This window comes from Protopterus annectens, chromosome 4.part1, assembly GCF_019279795.1.
Source record: "Protopterus annectens isolate FY-2018-M chromosome 4.part1, PAN1.0, whole genome shotgun sequence".
Taxonomy (NCBI): Eukaryota; Metazoa; Chordata; order Ceratodontiformes; family Protopteridae; genus Protopterus; species Protopterus annectens.
In genome coordinates, this window is record NC_056734.1 from 495,397,116 (window position 1) to 495,417,604 (window position 20,489).

The following is a 20,489-nucleotide window of genomic DNA, read 5'->3' on the forward strand; positions in this document are numbered from 1 at the left end:
CTGAACAGGGTCGACCCGTCAAAGGATGCATTCGCGAAGGACACCTTGAAGGACTCCGAGAAATCGCAAAGTCGAAGCCAGGCATGACGCCTTAAGGTGATACCGGACCCGCTAGCTCTAGTGGCTCCCTCCACGGCATGGGAAAGTAGCCGCATAGAAGTATTAGACACTGACTTGAGAGTGGCCATACGAGCCGAGAAAGTCCATTTATCCTCGGCCGAAATGGACTCTGGGGGAGACTCGGCGTACTCTTTGACCAGGTCCCGCTGCAGTCTGATTACATGGGCCAAGTAATTCAGTGCCCTTACAGAGAAGGTAGCTGAAGCAAAAGTCCGCATTCCAATACGGTCCATTGCCCGAGACTCCTTGTCAGGGGGATGGACTGAAGAACTTTCCTGGGCGAGTTCCTTTTTGGTGGCCGCTGCCACCACCATAGAATTAACCGGGGAACCCTTGCTCCACGAAGCTCTGTCTGCAGGGGGACTAAGCACCTTATTGGGCCTTCTGGGTATTGGCTCTACAGTGTCCGGCTCCTTCCACGCCCATGTGGTTATCAGGTCGACCAGGGGGTCGGCTGGGCAGACACCCAAAAGGTAGATGGGCCTGTGTCGAATGCCTCCAGGAATACAGACTCGTCAGAGGAAGGCTTTTGGGCAGACCCCCCCCCTTTGGTGGAGTATTTCGATAATGTCTCCAAAGGAGACGTCGTCGGGGGGTGATTTGTAGGAACCTTACCCTTCCTCCAAATTGGTATCCTCAGTGAGGGACTCAGGAGAGTCCAAGTGCCTCCTTTTGCACAGGCGTTTGTGAGGGACCTCCTCGGGGGGGGGGGGGCTGTCCGAGGAGGGCTGACCAACGGGTTCATGTTCCTCCAGGGGGAACTGGCTAGGGCGTCAATGACACAGGCTGTCCCTGGGGGGGGGGACTGGATGATGGAGGACAAACTGAGCTGTGAGGGAGCGGGGGTGGACCCTGCAGGAAAAAGTGAGGGGTCTCGATCCTCCAGAGAGAACCCTCTCCACCACGTCGAACGCCGAAGGGAACCGGCCTCTCTAAGACAGGTGGCCGGGCCCCTCGGATCTGATGAGGGGATCGGTGCCAGAGCCGAAGCATTCGGACCCAAGAGGATAGTGTGCTCCGACTGCAAAGGAGCCGAAAATACACTCACCCCCCCCCGATCCAATGCCCAATTCTCGGCTCAGAGAGCTCAGATCCGAAAGCGAATCCGATAAGCTCGAGGGCATGGCCGGCATCGAGGCAGCAATAACCATTGGCGCCGACCCCCTGACTCTGGGGCTCCTCAGATCTGAAGACTCCAAAATCCGGTGGTGGATTAGAGAAGGAGCTATCGGGGCGAACAGTGGAGCTGAAACCCCTCCCATCTGCAGCTGAGTTTGCAAGAATCGACGCATCATCCTGTCCATATCTGCCTCCGAGATGCTGCGGGTAGACCTGGAGGAAGCCGCCGACGAACTCGAGGCTGGTCGGGTCTCCTCCTCCGGCTCTGGAGAGAAATGTGGCGAATGGAGCCATGGGGAGGAAGGCTTGGAAACTCTCAAGGGAGAAGAGACAACTTTAGCGGGAGGGGCCAAGGGGTCCAGCTCGGCCTGCCACTTGCGGCTTCTCTCTCTCTCTCTCTTCTCTCTCTCTCCCTTCTCTCTTTTTTGCCCTTCTTGGCCTCTCGTTCTCCCTGTGATAAGGTGGGATGGTGAGTCCCAGACAGGGGAAGAGGATGGCTGGCTGGGCAGCCGCGGAGAATGAAGGAGAAGAAGCTGATTCCGTGGGTAGAAGACCCGGCAGAATCAGCTTGTTCCTCCTATCCCGTAAGGCCCGGGGGTTGAAGGCCGCACAGATCTGGCAGCCCGAAGAAAGGTGTGGAACCCCCAAGCAGATCATGCACTGAGTGTGACCATCCGCTGGCGACAGCTTATGGCCACACTCAGAGCACTTGGAAAAAGTCACTTTATGACTTTCGGCCATACTCTAGACATACATGCATACCTGAAGGAGGGAAGAGGGGCCTACTAAGGGATGGACAACTACCAAAGGTGAAGGGGGAGATAAAGGCTAGGGAGAATGACACCTGAAGAAAAAAACTAATATACACACACACACACACACACACACACACACACACACACACACACACACACACACACAAAAAACTAGACTAAAAAAGAAAGTTGAAACAATGGTTGTAGTAAAAGATTGCTACACTTGCCTGGAGCTCGACGAATCCCATGCTTGGCAAAGCTGCGGCAAATGAGATCTGGGGATTGGAAGGAGGTTGCAGTGTAGTATGGGTAAGGGGGAGGAGCTTGGAGCTCAGATCTTTTTGCTTGGTATGCTGCCGGCTCAGATCCATGTCGGATTCGAAACCCACAGATTGCTGATCAAATGAAGTTAACTACTTCAGATACTGGGTTAGCTCCAGTGTTTGGAGATTTCTCATGTCATTACTGTTCATTTCAATATTTTTTCCATGGCTTTCCATATGAGACTAGCAAGATTTATAGGTCTGTAGTTTACAGGGTCTCTAGCTAGCCTACCTTCATGCAGATGGATGACTGTTGCTGTTCTCCATTCGTGAGGCAAGAAGCCTGTTTGGACACTACAGTTAAATAACATTTCCAGATGGCCTGATAGGTCATGTGTCAAGCTATTTAGAAGGCATACCAGGATATTGCTGGGGAAACAGATGCAGTCTTCTTAACCTTAAAGACAGCATTGAGGACCTGTTCCTTACGGATAGTAGTGGGAGTTGTATTTGATGGTATTACCTGAGGGGAGGTAGAAGTGGAGAAATGCGTAAAGTTAGAGCTGAATTTGTCTGCTAGTATGTTTGCTATAATCTTCTGGCTCAGTATAGGTGGATCATTGCCTTTGAGGCTATGGACATAGCTAAAGAATGTCTTGTGGTTCTCCCTGGCCTGGGAGGAAAAATTTACCTCAAATTTGGCTTTAATAGACTATTTGTCCTCCGAGTTGTTTATTTAGTTTGATGATGGCACTTTTATCCTGCTAGGTGCTACATCTCCTAATTTTTGCCATGATTTTATTCTTTCTGTTATACAGCCAACTGATGATTTGATTCTACTAGGTTGGCTTCTTTTTGAGTTAGTTCTGTATTCTCCGCTGCGGTATACGGCTGCTTTTACGTGGCTATTAACAAGCTTGTATAGGGTTTCTGTGAACAGTTCCGCATATGCAGCAGTGTTCTCAGTGTTTATGGGGGCTTGAAATTTTGCCAGGGTTATCACTTAATAGCAGAAAATTAACCTTAGAATAGTTCCTGAACATTCCAGGGTTAGCTGATGGGTCCAGGTTTTATTTTTACTTCAACTTTGTGGTCTAACCTTACCAGTGGAGCATTACACTGTGGGTGTGCAGCACTATCCCATATCAGTTAGGACCATATAAAGTTTACTTGTGCCCATGGTCGGCATACTGACAACCTGGTCCAGGGAGTTTTGTGTTTAAAAAATCCAGAAATCTCTGTTCCTGCAGGTTTGGTGTCACATACTATTCCCAGATAATATGGGAGTAATTAATGTGCCCATGAATATGGTAATGGATTGGATGGTGAGTGTTTTCAATAAGTTTAAATGCATATTATGGGTTTCCTGGTACATAAAGGAGACCCATCTATAACTTGCAAGGAAGTGATACGGGATTTTGCCTATGGTGATTTGAATGTGCATAGTCTTTTTTGACCAGCCTTGAGGTATATTTATTTTTGATGTCAATCGAAACACTTCCACCTTATAAAATGGCAGATGATATAAGGATTACACCAATGAGCCACTTGAGAAAGGAAACTTTGTCAATAGGAATACATACAATTTAGGGTACCACTTCCTTGCAAGCTGTAGGTCTCCCTTTATGACCCAGAAAACCCATGATATGTATTTACGCTTATTGGAAAAAAGGTAGGAGATGGCAAAACAACTGGAGGAAACAAACAAAGGTGCCATGTGGCTGGAAGCAAATAAGTTTGAAAGGAAAAGTAACATAGTGATAAGAAGTCATGTAGGTATTTGCCCTGCAGCTCAGAGAATGCCTTCTATATCAAGAATGTTGGCAGAACATACAGAAACAGAGTAAGAGAGAGACGGGGGGGGGAGCACTGTGTTAAAGACCAGCTCTAGGAGGGTTTCTAGTAGAAGCAAGAACAGAAAAATTTATTAAGAAATGGATAATAAGGCACAGTTGGCATAATGGTTAAGGTCTTTGTCTACTATGCACAAGGTATAAGTTTGATTCTGATTTCAGACAATGCCAATATGGAGTTTGCATGCTCTTCTTGTGTCTTGGTGGGATTCCTCTCATATCCAAACACACAGACGGTTTCTATCGCAAATTCACCAAAGAATGCAGCAGCACAGTCTATAGGTGGTGTCTATTTGGGGGAAGATCTGTACAGACCAACCCCTTTTGGGATCAACTGCGGTGTGCACTATCCTTTAAATAGGAGAACATGGATCACAGACTGCATGCTGTGTCTGAGCTAGCCACTTGAAGGTGTAAAACCTGGCACTAGTTGATTTGGTCACATTGACTAATGTAACAAAAAATGAGAATAAGCATTTACTGGTTTTAAGTGGGTTGAGGACCCAGCCTACTCCAACCTCCACTGGGGACCCATGCTAATGGTGGAATGGGTCTATGTAACCCTATTGATCAATGTGCTTCCGCCATAAAAAGCCCAGCAGCCCTGGGTCAATAAGCTCCTAGCTCTCCTCTGTCCAGTTTCCCAGCTTGGTCTACCAGGAATAGTTTTGCTGAATGAAAGCTGGATGCAAAAAACAGTCAACCTGCCAAGCATGAACTAAGAACTAAAACATTTAATGATGGTTCACTGACAGGATAAAGATTGGAAGTGGATGACATGGTGAGGAGAAGGCTGGACATTCTCTGTATTCAGTAGAAAGGATGGAAGGGTAATGCAGCAAAGCCACTTGTCTTGGGATCCAGTGTCTACTAATCAAGAGGGGGACAAACAAGAAAAAGTGTGGGAATTGTGGTGAGGGACATGATTCAGAAGACAATGGCAGATGTCATCAGCATTAATAACAGACTCATGGCAATCAGACTGCAGGGTAAGGATAGGGCACTATTCATAATCTCAGCCTATGTCCTAGAGCAGGGTTGTGAAAGTGAGGGAAGAAATACATTCAATCACCAGTTGCAGGACCTATTAGTTAAAGCAGGTCAGCAAGAATTAGTGCTGATAATGGGGGACCTGAACGCACATATCGAGAGAGAGAGCATATGAGGACTGCCTGAGTCCACATGGGTGGAATTCTTTCCTTATAACAACTGCCATTCACTCCAACATTATATAAATTGAGCAATTTCTGCCTTCTCTTAAACCTTAACTCCTTCTCCTGAACATTATTCTGAATGTATTGTTCCCACAAATTCCATTTGTCTCTTTTTTAGCATGTTTGCAATGTCAACTGACCAGGGCAAGTTAATACAGATACATTTCTACTAGTAACCCTTATAATATTAATCTGTTAAACCCTTGCTGGGGGATAATAACTGCATCATGAAAATATGGAAATTGACAATTCCACCTACTTATGTTAAATTTAAACAGCTGCTGTTCACTACAGTTGTTCTAACTTCAGCGGGGTTGGCTTCTGAAGACCCTGTCTTGTCAAGAAGCAAAAAAGAAGTGGGTCCCCAGAAAAGGATTCACAAGTGATCATAATGTGGCCTTTAAAGAGTAACAGCTTGAAAGGTATTGCCAACTCTTCATTTGGACTAAGTTACAAAGTTGGCTTGGAGTGCTCAACTTGTTGAGATTGCCCAATATATATATATATATATATATATATAATTGTCACTGAAACGCACAGTAAAATAATGAAACATTATAAAATACATACATATACGCACACATACATATATATATATATATATATATATATATATATATATACGCACAGACACACACACGTGTGTGTGTGTGTGTGTACATCCCATGCAGATTAGGTGGTGTTTTGTAGCAATTAAAAAAAGAATATTCTCCTGTCTCTAAGGTTATGTGACCACAGAATTAAACTATATTAGTGCAATGAAGGTTTACTAAAAATGAGTACATTCTGTAGAATGAGTTCCAGCTAATCAAAAGACTATTATGACCACAATAAAAGGGAGTAAGAAAATAGGAATGGCAAATTCTCTCAACCCCTAAAGACAACAAAATTGCATCTGTTGGTGAGACTAAGCATCTAGCACACCTGGCAGGGCTTAACTATTAGTTTCAAACTATGTGGCGAGTTCTTTGGGCTTACTCATTCCTAACAAAAGGAAATTATACTAGCATTGTCTGATTTTGGATCACTTTGTCAAGCCACCAGAGGAGAGAGAAATAAATAGAGAGAGAGAGAGAGAGACTTGCAAGCAAATACTCAGCATCACTCCACTCATAATAGGAGCTGCATCTGTACCTGTAACTAAATATGACTGCAATACACATGTACTTAGATCTGTCCCTATTCTTATATTCATTATTCTTTTATTGTTGTAATATCTCCTCCATAATCATTTAATAGTTTGCAATCATCGTTCCCATTTTTTTTCTATTATTTTTCCTTGTGTAATGCTCTAGCTTCTGTGTGATGTCTGTGGAATGCCCTCCGACCTTCAATGATATTTAAGGGATTACACTAAGCTGTCAGTTCAGTGTGTGAAAACAGTACTTAGGGCTTAAGTTGTTTAGAAATGATAGCAGTGATGTTCAAGCTGTTGGTTTTAACTTCTGATGTTAGAGTTCTAAATCCTTACAAGGATGACCCTTACATAAGCTCAGCAGGAAGTACAGACATCAACAAAGTTGATGTTATTAAGACAGTGGCCTCCTTCATATTGTAGTAAAAAGTATTTGAGAAATCATGTATAATATGGGCGCTGCTATGACACATTTAATTATATTTGCTGCTGATTACTACATGAAAGATATATATTTTTTTAAATGATGAATGCATTACTTTTATTTTATGACTGAACTTACTCTTACCAATGCTGGCTCAGCAGTGCCCTGTTATTTCCAGTTCCTATTATATAATCAAAGACACAATCCTTGAACAAACCTGAAAGCATGAAACAGCAAAATAGAGAAAAGGCATATAAGCAATTTCTTTCTCTGGGAAAAAAATCGCTTGGCCGCCTCCATTGCTTTGCCGTTTTCCTCACTGTAGTGCAATCTCGGAGTAGGTATATTTAAGTGTGGGGGGGGGGGTGAAGCCCCCCACTTTTTGTAATGTTTTGAAGTTTTTATTCTTATTATTTTTTTTTTTTTTGTGGTGTTTGGGATTGTAAGCTTTCGCTTACATGGGGTCAATAAATCAGCGTTCGCTGATTTAATATAGACCCGTTATTTCTGTTTATGTCTTCAGAAGAAGCATAATGTGCATGACTAAGTGTGGTTTTATTTGGTATGTATGGGAAGAAGTTACTGAACAGTACAGATATGCTTGAAAATTAGCTATGAATATGAAATTAGGAATAAGAATGTAATGACCTTCAAAGCTGTGTCTTACTCATTGTTCCACACACGTGTGCATTCGCATGCACACACAAGCAGACAGACACACACACATGCACTTGAGCAAGGCATCGAAATGTGGTGCATTATTTAAATTCCTCTGTATATAATGTGAAGTGATCTTTTTTTCTGATGAAAATGTAGTATGAACCTGAAACTGTATATTGCAGTTTATGAAGGAACTAAGGCTTATTCCTGAAACTATATGGAGGGTGATAGAGAGAGGGTGGAACGATGGGAAAAGATCACAGAGATAAGACTGTGATGTGCACATGGGAGTCATATATGCAGTGGTATTATGTTCAAGTTTCTCATGTGCAGGCTTGCGTGCGTGTAAGTGTGTGTGTGTGTGTTAAAAAAACAGTCAGGGACATTTGGCAATATTTCAGACAGTTGAGAGGTATGCACAGAACAATTAACATCATATCATGGCTTAAATGCCTGAAAAACAATGCATAAATAAGTAACTATTTTCACAGACACAAAACACATCATTCATGCCATTTTTTAAAATGAACTACAGTAAGGCAACTAGCAAGACAACACAAAGATACAACCTAACTCACCACTGAAAAAATGGTAATAACTTAGTGCAATACTGACTATACTACAAACCTGAATCTGAATGCATTTAATTTCTTTTTAGCCTGTCACAGTTGAAGCACAGAAGAAAATAACAGCAAGTCTCTAAAAACAAAAGCCTACCATGCTTCAATTATTTCCAGCTCTACTCTAGTACAGTACATCATGGTGAGGTGCTACGTTTCACAAAAAATAAGTTACAGACTGCCAACTTCTGCTAGGAAATAAACAATTCCACCAAAGAAAACAAAAAGTAACAGTTACAACTGAGTTAAGTAATTCTGCTACTGCTACGCGTACAAAACAAAACCAGAAAACTGAAAAAGGGGTGACAAACCACTTTAAAACAGATCTTAATTTATACCAAATAAATCCCATGAAAGATTAGAGATCAGATGAGTACTTCCATCCTCGAGGTAAGATGCTAAACTGAAGTCCCATCTGCTTGAGTTGGTTGTAGCTCACATGGATGTAAACAATCCCAGTGCATCTAACAAAAAGAACACAGGAAGTTCCCAAATGCCCTAGTCTAACTAATTCCCCTTAGTAGCACACATATCACCTTGAGTCTTTCCTGAAAACAGGACACCAGCCTAGTAGCACTAATCCAGTCAACAAAGGATAGTTAGATAAATACTTCCAGTGATACTCTACAGTTCTACGAAGAAAAAACTGCCAAAAGGGAACAAGAGCCAATAAAACCAAATTGCTCCACGGCTGGGAAGGCGGCGCTGGAAATCCAGAAATAAAAAAGCCAATGCAAATGCTGATACTCCTTCTTCCGCTTAAGCAGAAAATAAAAGGCTTCTTATTAAATAAAAAATCTCTTGTTTTATTAAAAAATAATCACACCAACAATCTCATCAAGCGCTTTCGCTCAGCACATTGCTGAGCTTTTTCAAGATAAAATCACTTTGAATTAACCACTCTTTATATACATTTAAAATTCAGTCAATTATTTAATTAATTGGGAAGAAGTATCCATTTAACTCTTCATTTCCCTTCTCCTACAAAACATACTTTCAAACAGCCTTTGCAAAATACAAATTACTACATGTTAAAAATGCAAAGCGCTGCAATACTCAATCATTAATATGCACATTAAATTGCCATTAAATATATAAAATAAAATAAAATAAACCAATGTTGTAAATGTCAACTTTGTATACCGCATAAATACATTTAATATTCAAACTTCCCTTACAATAATAGCCGAAAGAATGAATACTGAACCACATTGCCTATTAAGTTAATAACCAAAATTTCATTTATAGAACCTATTAATAATTGTCATAAAACATACTTCATAAAAAATACCTTAAATTGATCCTACAAGTGCTGTGGCTCTAAATTTATAATTCTGCCTTCCTTAACTTCAAGACGCTGCTAATACTGCAAGTGTCATTTAAACCTGGCCGCCTTCCTGCATCTAATCTCAACTGCCATATTAATTCTTTATGTTCCAAAAGGGACTCCCAATCACCCCCCCCTGACATCTGCTCTTACCTGCTCTAAAATGATGAATTTAATCTCCATATTGGGACAAAAAAGGGAATGCCTAAAAAAGGCATTAGTTTCCTTTTTTTTAGTTATATCATAGTAGTGCTCATAGATTCGTCTTCTTAAGGTTCTCTCAGTTTTTCCTACATAAAAACTCTTGCATTTCGTACATAAACCCAAATAAACAATAAATTTAGCATTACAATTGTAATAGCCCCTCGGTTGACATAAACATTTTCTTGATGGTAAGTATAGTTTGTGTCCATTAAATATGGCTGGGCATTGTTTGCACATTCCGCACTTATATGTGCCTTCTTTTTTGTTCCCATTAAATCCCATTTGTTTAGTCTGTTTCATTTCCAACATTTCTTTTATATTAGTACCCCTTTGTCTAATAAATCTGGGAAACTCTGGGATCATACTGCCCAATCTATCGTCCAGCCTCAAAATTGGCCAATATTTTCTTACACTGCTTTCTACAACATCAGAATCTATACCAAAAGTGTGGATATATCCCTTTTGTTCTACATTTTGCAGTACATTGCCTACATGGCAACTTGACGTGTCTGTATTACTCAGCAGTGGTGGGTATTTAGTCCTCCTACTGGTACTGACTTCCTTTGCCAGTTCCTCAACCAACCCACTTGGATACCCTCTTTCAAAAAATCTTTCCTTCAAGAAATTGACTTCTTCCCTAAAAAATTATGATGTGTTGCACATCCTAGAGGCATGAATAAATTGTCCCTTAACTATTCCTCTTTTTTGATAATCAGGATGATTACTTTGAAAATGTAAAAATGCGTTCGAATAAGTAGGCTTCCTGAACACCCTAGAATTAAACCTATTGTTGGCATTATCCTTGACCAAGTACACATCCAAATAATTTAAACTATCCAGGCTTAATGAGTGTGTAAAGGTTAAAAAAGAAGTGGTAGAATTAATATAATCAATAAATTCTTGGACACTAGTCCTAGTGCCACTCCATATAAGGCAAATGTCATCAAGAAATCTAACATAATGCCTAATATATCGTGACCACTCTGTGCCAAAGATGTATGTCTGTTCCCATTTATGCAACACTATGTTTGCATAAACAGTGGCACAGGCCGCCCCCATTGCAACACCCAACTTTTGCCTGTAAAATTGGCCATTAAAGCATACAAAATTGTTTTCCAAGACCAATTCCATAAGTTCCACCAACAAATTGGTGGTGTTAGGAACAAGTTTAGCTTCATTGACTAAAACGTCACTAAACCATTTCAATCCTGCAGAATGTGGTATACTAGGAAACAATTGAACAATGTCTATAGTAACCAACAATAGATCTGGATGATATTCTAGGGATTGCAAACCCCTAAGGAAGTCCCAAGAATCGCTGCAAATATATTTTAAAGAAGCTGTAAACTGCTTCAAAGTATGATCTATAAATTTCCCAACAGGTTCTGTTATACTCCCCTGTCCAGATACTATAGGTCTAAAATTTAAGGGATCCAACCCTTTGTGTGTTTTCGGGATCCCAAATATTACAGGAATTCTTGGTTTAGCAACAGTTAAAAAATTATACAATCTTTCATTAAAAACACCTTGCAAAAGGTGGTCATATAAAATGAAACTAATTCTGGAGTATGCCATATGTAGCTCATTACTGGATACTTGTTCGTATTGCTCTGGGTCCTGCAACATCCGACTGATATGCTGAGCATAATCGGTGTTGTACATCAAAACTAGACCCCCCCCTTATCTGTTTTCATTGCCCTACAGTTGTTAATTCTAAGATCTTTAATCAAATTCATCTCCTTCATACAGATATTTTGGGGGTTGTTGTTCTGTTTTTTTCTATCAATCATCCTGATATCCTTTTCCATCATTTCTTCAAAAATTTTTACTGTTGGGTCCATAGGTGGGTTAAATACACTCTTTCTAGAGAGTCCCATGCTTAGAGGAATTTCTCCTTTAAAATAAAGCATTAAATTCAATTGCCTACCAAACATTTTTAAATCTATTAATTCCTGCTCTAATCTACTTGAAAATGCTGGCACGAAATGTAATTCTTTTGTAAATAGATCAAAGTGTTCTCTCCTCAAATTAATATTAGTATAATTGTAAACAGAAAAATTATTTTCTGTTACCACTGTAACCTTATTTGAAATGTCTATACCAATTGCAGTGTCGTTCATTACTAAGGAACTTGGAGCAACTTGTACGGTCTGGCCTATTTGTTCCACCACCCCTGAGGAAATCTGCTCCCCCTTCCCCCCTCTCTGTTTGGGGGAAACAGAAAATCCTGCTGGGATGCAACTCTTTCTTTCTCCGCCAACCTATGATTGCTTCTCTGTGTCTCATAGGCCATCCCCGTCCTATAACTGTTATTAAAATTTCCCTGTGCACTGTTATTATTGTAATTAAACTGCTTAGCTTTAATAGGTAGTGGATAAGCCACCCCTTCATTGTATTCCTTCAAATCTCTCTCTAACTTGTGAATCTTTCGATTCAAAATCCTCAAACAGTGCTGGTCAACCTCCTTAAAAATGTTGTCATAACCCCGTTTGACAGATGTAAATTTTTCGTCATTAATCAAACTGTTATTTAAAACATTCAAATCATTTAATAGGGTATCAGCTCTCATTTCATATTCTGCTACCATGACTTCTAACATTTCTATTCCAGCGCGGTTAAACACATCACATAGTTTTTTGTAATAGTTAGAGTCCTTTTGCACATTATTGGGAAACTTGAAGCATCTTAGTCCCTTTGGTATTCCTCCCACTTTAACGCATTCTTTTAGGTAGTCTATTTCTAATTGGTTTGCTTTAAAAGAATAAAGCTTATCACGGAGAATGTTAAAATCTTTCTCTATACCAGAGTTGCTGCTAAAATTACTATCAGAATGAACAGTACCTTGCCGGAACCAAAACTGCTGACCGGCCCATGCTCCAAAGTCAAAACGCTTCTCCTGCGTTCCGGTTTCGTTAAATAGCACATTACTGTCTTTGTTGTTGTCATTACCATCTTGCTTCGTGCTTGCCTGCTGATTGCAGGTTCCTAGACAAGGACCACTACCAGACCGTTCATTGTGAGCGGAGGTACGCCTTCTCTTCTGCTCCAAACCCTGCTGCTGGTTACCTGGAAAAGCCGCTGGTTGCTCAACTCCACTCTTATTGAGCATTCTGGTCAACTGAGTTAGCATGTCTAATACTTGGTTGAACTCCGCCCTAGTAACCGGTGTACTGTCTACTCCCGGTCTAAGCAACTGGGGAGTGTCAGAGAAAGCACTCTGTGCCCCTTCTTCCGCAATGGAACCACAAAAAACCACGAAGAAAAAACTGCCAAAAGGGAACAAGAGCCAATAAAAAGTACAGTTTTGTACCTACCATAAATGTAGATGTTCGAAGATCCACATTGCTGCAGTCCTTACTTATGGGTAGTCCGCTGTCCTCGGTCGGCCCGAATACCAAAGTATTAGGCTGACGTCGGTCATGGGCGCCTAGATCTGACATCAGAGCGTCAGGGTATAAAGGCGCATGACCGACGTCATATCCTCAGTCTTTTCTTGCCCCAGATGTCAGAAGGCCAAACCAGAAAGGCCACAGCCAAAAACAGAATACCTCCCAAAAACATGCCCAACAACAACCATCACCTAAAGCATAGCACCATGTCAAACTACAGTGGGGAAGGAGGGAGGGTAAATTGGACTGCAGCAATGTGGATCTTGAACATCTACATTTATGGTAGGTACAAAACTGTACTATGTTCTTCATCTCACATTGCTGCAGTCCTTACTTATGGGTAGAATCCCAAAGCAACGGGAAAGGGAGGTTGGTAAAATCATAAAGCATTAGGGGCTGCCAAAATGCCCTGTAAAATTGCAGTGGCAAATCCAGCCCTAGATTTAGAATAAAGAGGAAGGTGGTAATGTTTAGAAAAAGTATGCACTGAACTCCAAGTAGCTGCCTCCAAAATGTCCTTTGTAGCTACCCCTTAGAAAGGCGTAGAAGTAGCAGTAGCCCTAGTGGAATGAGGCCTGATTCCAGCAGGAATCTCCTTACCATGATGGGAATAACAGAAAGAAATACAAAACCCAATCCATTTAGAAATAGTTTGTTTTGAAACAGGTTTACCCTGTGAACCCAAAGCAAAAGAAACAAACAACTGCTGAGACTGTCTGAACTCCTTGGTTCTGCTCAAATAATAACGCAACTGCCTGTGAATATCCAAAGTATGCAAAATTTTCTCCCCTTTATTTTGGGGTTTGCATAAAAAGTAGGCAAATGAATAGTTTGGTTTAAGGCCACACTAGAAACCACTTTAGGCATAAAGGAAGGATTAGTACGCAAAGATACCCTATCCTTATGAAAAATCAGGAAAGGCTCCACTGCCATGAGGGCCTGTAATTCAGAAACCCTTCTTGCAGAGGTAATGGCCAACAAAAAGCAGTTTTCCATGACAAATACTTTAACTCGGCAGTAGCTGCAGGCTCAAAAGGTTGTAGAGTAAGTTTTTCCAACACAAAATTGAGATCCCAAGCAGGAGTAGGAGCTCTACGTGGGGGTCTTATATTCTTTGCCCTCTAAGAAATTGCTTAAACAAAGGATGAGAGAATAAAGGAGGGTCACAATCATAGTGAGCAGAAATGGCTGCAGCATGGACCTTTATCGAGGAGAAAGACAAACCCTTGTCCAATAACTCAGTAAGATATTGAAGAGCAACACTTAAATCAGGTTTGGAGACATCAAAGTCCTTTCCTTTGCTCCAAATAAAAAATCTCCTCCATTTATCAGCGTAAACTTTCCTGGTACTAGGCCTCCTGGCCTCCAAAATAACATTCAAAACTTGTTGTGGAAGCTGAGACCCTCCAGAGTCTAAAATAGAATATGCCAGGCTGTTAGATGCAGAGACTGAATCTTGACATTGAGGAAGTGATTGTCCTCTTGTGACAAAAGGTGCGGAATCAAAGGCAGAGGCCATGGAGGTTCTCGTACTAAACTCCTCAGTAGTGGGTACCAGTGTTGTCGAGGCCAATCCGGCGCTATCAAAATCATGGTTGGCTTGTCTTGTCTGGCCTTCAAAAGTACCTTGGGAAGAAGAGGCAGAGGTGGAAAGGCATATACATGCAGATTGTTCCAACTGAATGATAGAGCGTCCACCTTCCAAGCTGTGTGATGAAACATTTTGTGCAAAACTTTGGCAACTGGTAATTTAGTGGAGAAGCGAACAGATCTATGTCTGGAGTTCCCCATAACACTGTCAACTTTTGAAATACATGAGGATCCAATTTCCACTCGTGAGGATCCACTATTTGTCTGCTCAACACATCTGCTAAGGAGTTCTGTGCTCCTGGTAGAAACCTTGCCTGAAGATTGAGGTGTAGATTGAGAGCAGTTTCCCACAAAATCATCGCTTGCCTGCAAAGAGGGTAAGAATGGGTTCCCCCTTGCTTGTTGATGTACCACATGACAGTAGTGTTGTCTGTTTGAATCAACACCTGCCCTGGGTGAAGTAAATCTTTGAAAGCCATCAATGCAAACTGGACTGCTAACATTTCCTTCAAGTTGATATGCAAATGTTGGAGTTTGACAGGCCACGTGTTTTGCACCCATTTTCCATTGAGGTGTGCTCCCCAAGCCTTGTCCGAGGCATCTGTCGTTAGAATCTGACTCGCCTCTGGCCGGGTCACAGAGAGTCCCTTGTTTAGGTGACATTCCTGAGCCCACCACAAAAACTCCTTCTGAATGCAAGGTAATATCTGAATGACAGTGTCTAGATCTTGGCAGTGCTGTGTCCATACATTTTTGAGATACCATTGAAGCTTCCTCATATGCAATTTGGCATTGGGAAGCACCAGAATACAAGATGCCATGAACCCCAAGGCTTGAAGGACTGTCCTTGCAGTCAGCCTGGACCGTAGAGACATTTGATGGAAATAAAGAAAAAGGCTTCTTTGTTTGTCCGGGGTCAAAAAAGCCATCTGGGAAGCTGTATTCAGTCTCACACCCAGAAAGCACATGTCCTGAGAGGGTACTAGACTGGACTTTGTTTCGTTCACAGAATACCCTAAGCATCTTAACACTGCCATCACATACTGTAGATGACGAAGAAGTTCGTCCTTTTCTTGTGCAATAATCAGGCAATCGTCCAAATAAGGATAAATCTGTATTCCTCTTAGTCTGAAAAAGGCTATCACTGGAGCCAGAACCTTTGTGAACACTCTGGGCGCAGTAGATAAGCCAAAGGGCAATGCAGAGAACTGATAATGTAAATTTCCAGCCCGAAAACGCAGGTACCTCCTGCAACTGGGCCTGATAGGAACATGAAGGTAAGCCTCTTTGAGATCCAGAGAAACCATCCAGTGATCTTTTCCCAACAGAGGTAAAAGTTGTTGTAAAGTCAGCATCTTGAACTTTGGAATGTCCAGGTAAGTGTTGAGGATAGATAAATCCAAAATTGGTCTCCACGTGTTCCCTTTCCTTGGAACTAGAAACAGGCGAGAATAAAATCCTAGGCCCACTTCTGACAGAGGAACTGGCTGTATAGCTCCTATTTGAAGAAGTAAAGAAATTTGTTTGTGAGCCTCTATCCTTTGCCGAGGAGGGACGTCTGGCATGCCTTTGAAAGGAGGCATGGTATGGAAATAGAACTTGTAACCTCGGTTTATAATGTCCAATACCCATTTGTCCTGGGTGACTAAATGCCAATTTTGCTTGAAAAGAGCCAACTTTCCTCCCAAAGGAGCTGCCAGACAAGAAGAATCTGGCAGCTGAAAATGCAGGTCATTGGGCCTGTTTACGAAAGGACTGGCTCCTGCCCTCACCAGCAGATTGAGCAGGCGAACTCCATTGTCTCGGCCTGAAGGTACTCTGAGCTCTGCCCCTACCATGCCTAGATCTACCCCTAGACTGAGAATCAGAAGAAGGGTACGTCCACCCCTTAGTAGGCCAATTTCTACTAAACTTTGGAGGTTGTACCTGCAAAAAATCTTTAACAGTCTGCATAGACTTAGCCTTGTCTTCCATTTTCTTTAAGACTGACTCCACAGGAGGACCAAACAAAACTTCAGACTGTAAAGGGGCATCCAGAATTCTAGACTTAACATGCTCAGACAAATTCTGATCCTTAAGCCAGGCGTGCCTACGAATAACTGAACCAGTGGCAGCCACCCTAGAAGAAGCCTGTAAAGCATCAAAACCACATTGCAAAGAGTGCTTACCCACCTGTTCAGAAACATGCACTAAATCCTGCAATTCTTTACACTCTATGCCCTCTGCCAAAGCATCCACTTTAGATCTTAGCTGAGAAAGGAGGAAATTTTGATACTTCAACATATGAAACTGGCAGTTCAAAGCTCTCATTGCTAAAGTAGAAGAGGTATACACCTTCTTACCCCATCTATCCAAAGCTCTAGCTTCCTTATCCAGAGGAACCGGATTCTTAACAACAGAGGCTCTAACACCCTTAGGCCCCTGACTAATAGTTTCTGGGTCCGCCCTAGGACTCTTATACAGATATTTATGAGCCTCAGGCACCCTGTAATACCTGTCCGGTTTAACTGGGGCAGGAGGCACAGAATCTGGATTAAGGGAAGCTTCCGAGAAAACATCTGAAACAACATCCAAAACTGGAGGTATAGCTAAGGGTCTATGCTGTGGTAAAAACAAGAACTCCCTAAGTCTCTTCCGTGAATCAGAGTAATCCTGTCCTTCCCATTTAAAATGCTCCCTCATGGAATGCAGAGTTTCTGAAAATGAAAAATCCTCTGGAGGAGAAGCAGAAGGAGTGGAATCCTCTGCATCAGAATCAGAATAAGGAGGAAATCTTGAATGTCTTCAGCAGAAGACTCTGAATCATCTGAGGCCTGCTCCAAACTTTCCAACTCTGGCTCCATCCTGGGCCTCTTATCAGGAGGGGGCATAGAACCTCTAATTAAAGTAATCAAATCCTCTGCCATTTTAAGCATGTGCTTTTTAGGCACAGACCCTGAAGAACCAGAACTGACACCAGAGGAAGGCAAAACAGACCTGCCCTTAGAAGGAGCCTTAGAAACAGTAACAGAAGGCCTAACCACCTTAGGCATAGAAGGGAGAATAGTAACCTGAGAGGCCCCTTCAGCCTGACCTGCCTCCTGAGAGGCCACATCTTGTAAAATCAAAGTTTCCCCCTGGGACTCAACAGAAACTTCAGCCGGATCCACCTGTTCAGCTGTAGCTTCTAAAGATCCGGCGTCCGTAGCGGACGAAACATCCTGCCTAGGCTTTAAAGATTTGTCTTTGCGCTTCTTAGTAGAAGCAGGCGCCGGAACATCCGACGGCATATTATAATTACACCTCTTGCCAAAGACTAACCTAGCGCAATCTAACCTCCGTTTTATAGTGCGCTTATTAAACCTAGCACAAAACCGACACCCGACTCACGCTACTCCGGTCCCAAACAAGGAATTCAAAGCGGTGGTAATCCCTATGCGGTATCTGTTTCCCACAAGAAATACAATTATTCACTTTTCTGACATCCGGTAAGTAACTGAAGCAAGAAAAAACAAAAATATTCCCCAACGGGGTACTTAGCCCAACTTGGTATCGGTCTGAAACTCCGAAAACGAAAAATTTCAGAATGCCGAACGGCACTTGCAACGCTGCTTCTGCATCGGACCATGCGGCAAAAAAGACTGAGGATATGACGTCGGTCATGCGCCTTTATACCCTGACGCTCTGATGTCAGATCTAGGCGCCCATGACCGACGTCAGCCTAATACTTTGGTATTCGGGCCGACCGAGGACAGCGGACTACCCATAAGTAAGGACTGCAGCAATGTGAGATGAAGAACATCCAAATTGCTCCACGGCTGGGAAGGCGGCGCTGGAAATCCAGAAATAAAAATTCCAATGCAAATGCTGATACTCCTTCTGCTCAAGCAGAAAATAAAAGGCTTCTTATTAAATAAAAAATCTCTTGTTTTATTAAAAAATAATCACACCAACAATCTCATCAAGCGCTTTCGCTCAGCACATTGCTGAGCTTTTTCAAGATAAAATCACTTTGAATTAGCCACTCTTTATATACATTTAAAATTCAGTCAATTATTCAATTAATTGGGAAGAAGTATCCATTTAACTCTTCATTTCCCTTTTCCTACAAAGCATACTTACAACCAGCCTTTGCAAAATACAAGTTACTACATGTTAAAAAATGCAAAGCGCTGCAAATGCCACAGCACTTGTAGGATCAATTTAAGGTATTTTTTATGAAGTATGTTTTATGACAATTATTAATAGGTTCTATAAATGAAATTTTGGTTATTAACTTAATAGGCAATGTGGTTCAGTATTCATTCTTTCGGCTATTATTGTAAGGGAAGTTCGAATATTAAATGTATTTATGCGGTATACAAAGTTGACATTTACAACATTGGTTTATTTTATTCTATTTTATATATTTAATGGCAATTTAATGTGCATATTAATGATCGATTATTGCAGCGCTTTGCATTTTTTAACATGTAGTAATTTGTATTTTGCAAAGGCTGGTTGTAAGTATGCTTTGTAGGAAAAGGGAAATGAAGAGTTAAATGGATACTTCTTCCCAATTAATTGAATAATTGACTGAATTTTAAATGTATATAAAGAGTGGCTAATTCAAAGTGATTTTATCTTGAAAAAGCTCAGTAATGTGCTGAGCGAAAGCGCTTGATGAGATTGTTGGTGTGATTATTTTTTAATAAAACAAGAGATTTTTTATTTAATAAGAAGCCTTTTATTTTCTGCTTGAGCGGAAGGAGTATCAGCATTTGCATTGGATTTTTTATTTCTGGATTTCCAGCGCCGCCTTCCCAGCCGTGGAGCAATTTGGTTATACTCTACAGTTCTGCATTTATGCTATCAGGATTTTCATAGTACAACAGATGTCCAGTGAATGAATTACTAATGTCCATCTTAGATGCCTTGGTGTACATATACAGCCACAATTATTCTATTGTGCATCACCAATTTCTCCATCAGATTTCTCAGGTTGTGAAATCTGTGTTTTAGTGTTTATAGTGTTTATACCGGTAGAGCAGTTTAGTGTTTATTACTGTAGGATACACAGAAAACATGCTTGAAAAAGATACGATATATATATATATATATATATATATATATACACACACACACACACACACACACACACACACACACACACACAATTGTCAATAAATGGAAGAAAGTAAATTAAAAAAATACCAGTGCTTTGGCGTAACCTGACTTAAGCTTATCACTTCATCCAGGATTTCATTCTTGGCTTTTTCAAAAAGCTCATGCTATAAAAAGAAGATAAAATAGAATTATAAACATGAACAGCAGGCAATGCTATATGAAGTGTTCACCATAATGACTGTAATTTCATAACTCATAAAACCATCACCACGGCAGGCATCAGCAACATACCAGATTCTCCAGCAGAATTTTTTTAGCATTAAACTTAGCAAGGCCTTATTTATGTCTAAGCAATTCAGTGCTTATATCCAGGCACAAAATAATCAGTCATTTGCTATCCAACATTTCTGAGAAAATACTCTGTTGGGAAATTTTAAAAGATGCCAGCTCATTACATTTCCCAAAAAACATGTTCACAATTACCTCTCTCTTTCCCCATTATACCTCTAGCAATTGCTATAAGCCTGAGGAAAATTTCTCTGAAATCTGCTTGATGCATAACAATATCTATACAAGTACTTCCATGCAAAAATGTTAAACCTTCTGTACTTTGTCAGACAGTTGGGAGCCATACAGATGTCCTCCCATTTTTCCTTTCTGATCTTTTCTAGCCTCTTATTACTGCTCCTTATAGTTATTATGCAATATTTTAGATGTCATACTAAATGCCT

The 20,489-nt window shown here is 41.2% G+C and overlaps 1 protein-coding gene across 4 annotated transcripts in view; it reads right to left on the bottom strand.

Annotated features, from left to right (window-relative positions):
* The window catches only part of OPA1 (OPA1 mitochondrial dynamin like GTPase), a 2,039,562-nt gene that overhangs the window by 756,427 nt on the left and 1,262,646 nt on the right, over positions 1-20,489 (bottom strand). For all 4 annotated transcript variants that reach the window (XM_044070302.1, XM_044070304.1, XM_044070303.1 and 1 more), the window contains one exon: positions 19,846-19,922. In XM_044070302.1, coding sequence (XP_043926237.1) covers positions 19,846-19,922 — 77 coding nt within the window. The remainder of the gene's footprint in view (positions 1-19,845; positions 19,923-20,489) is intronic.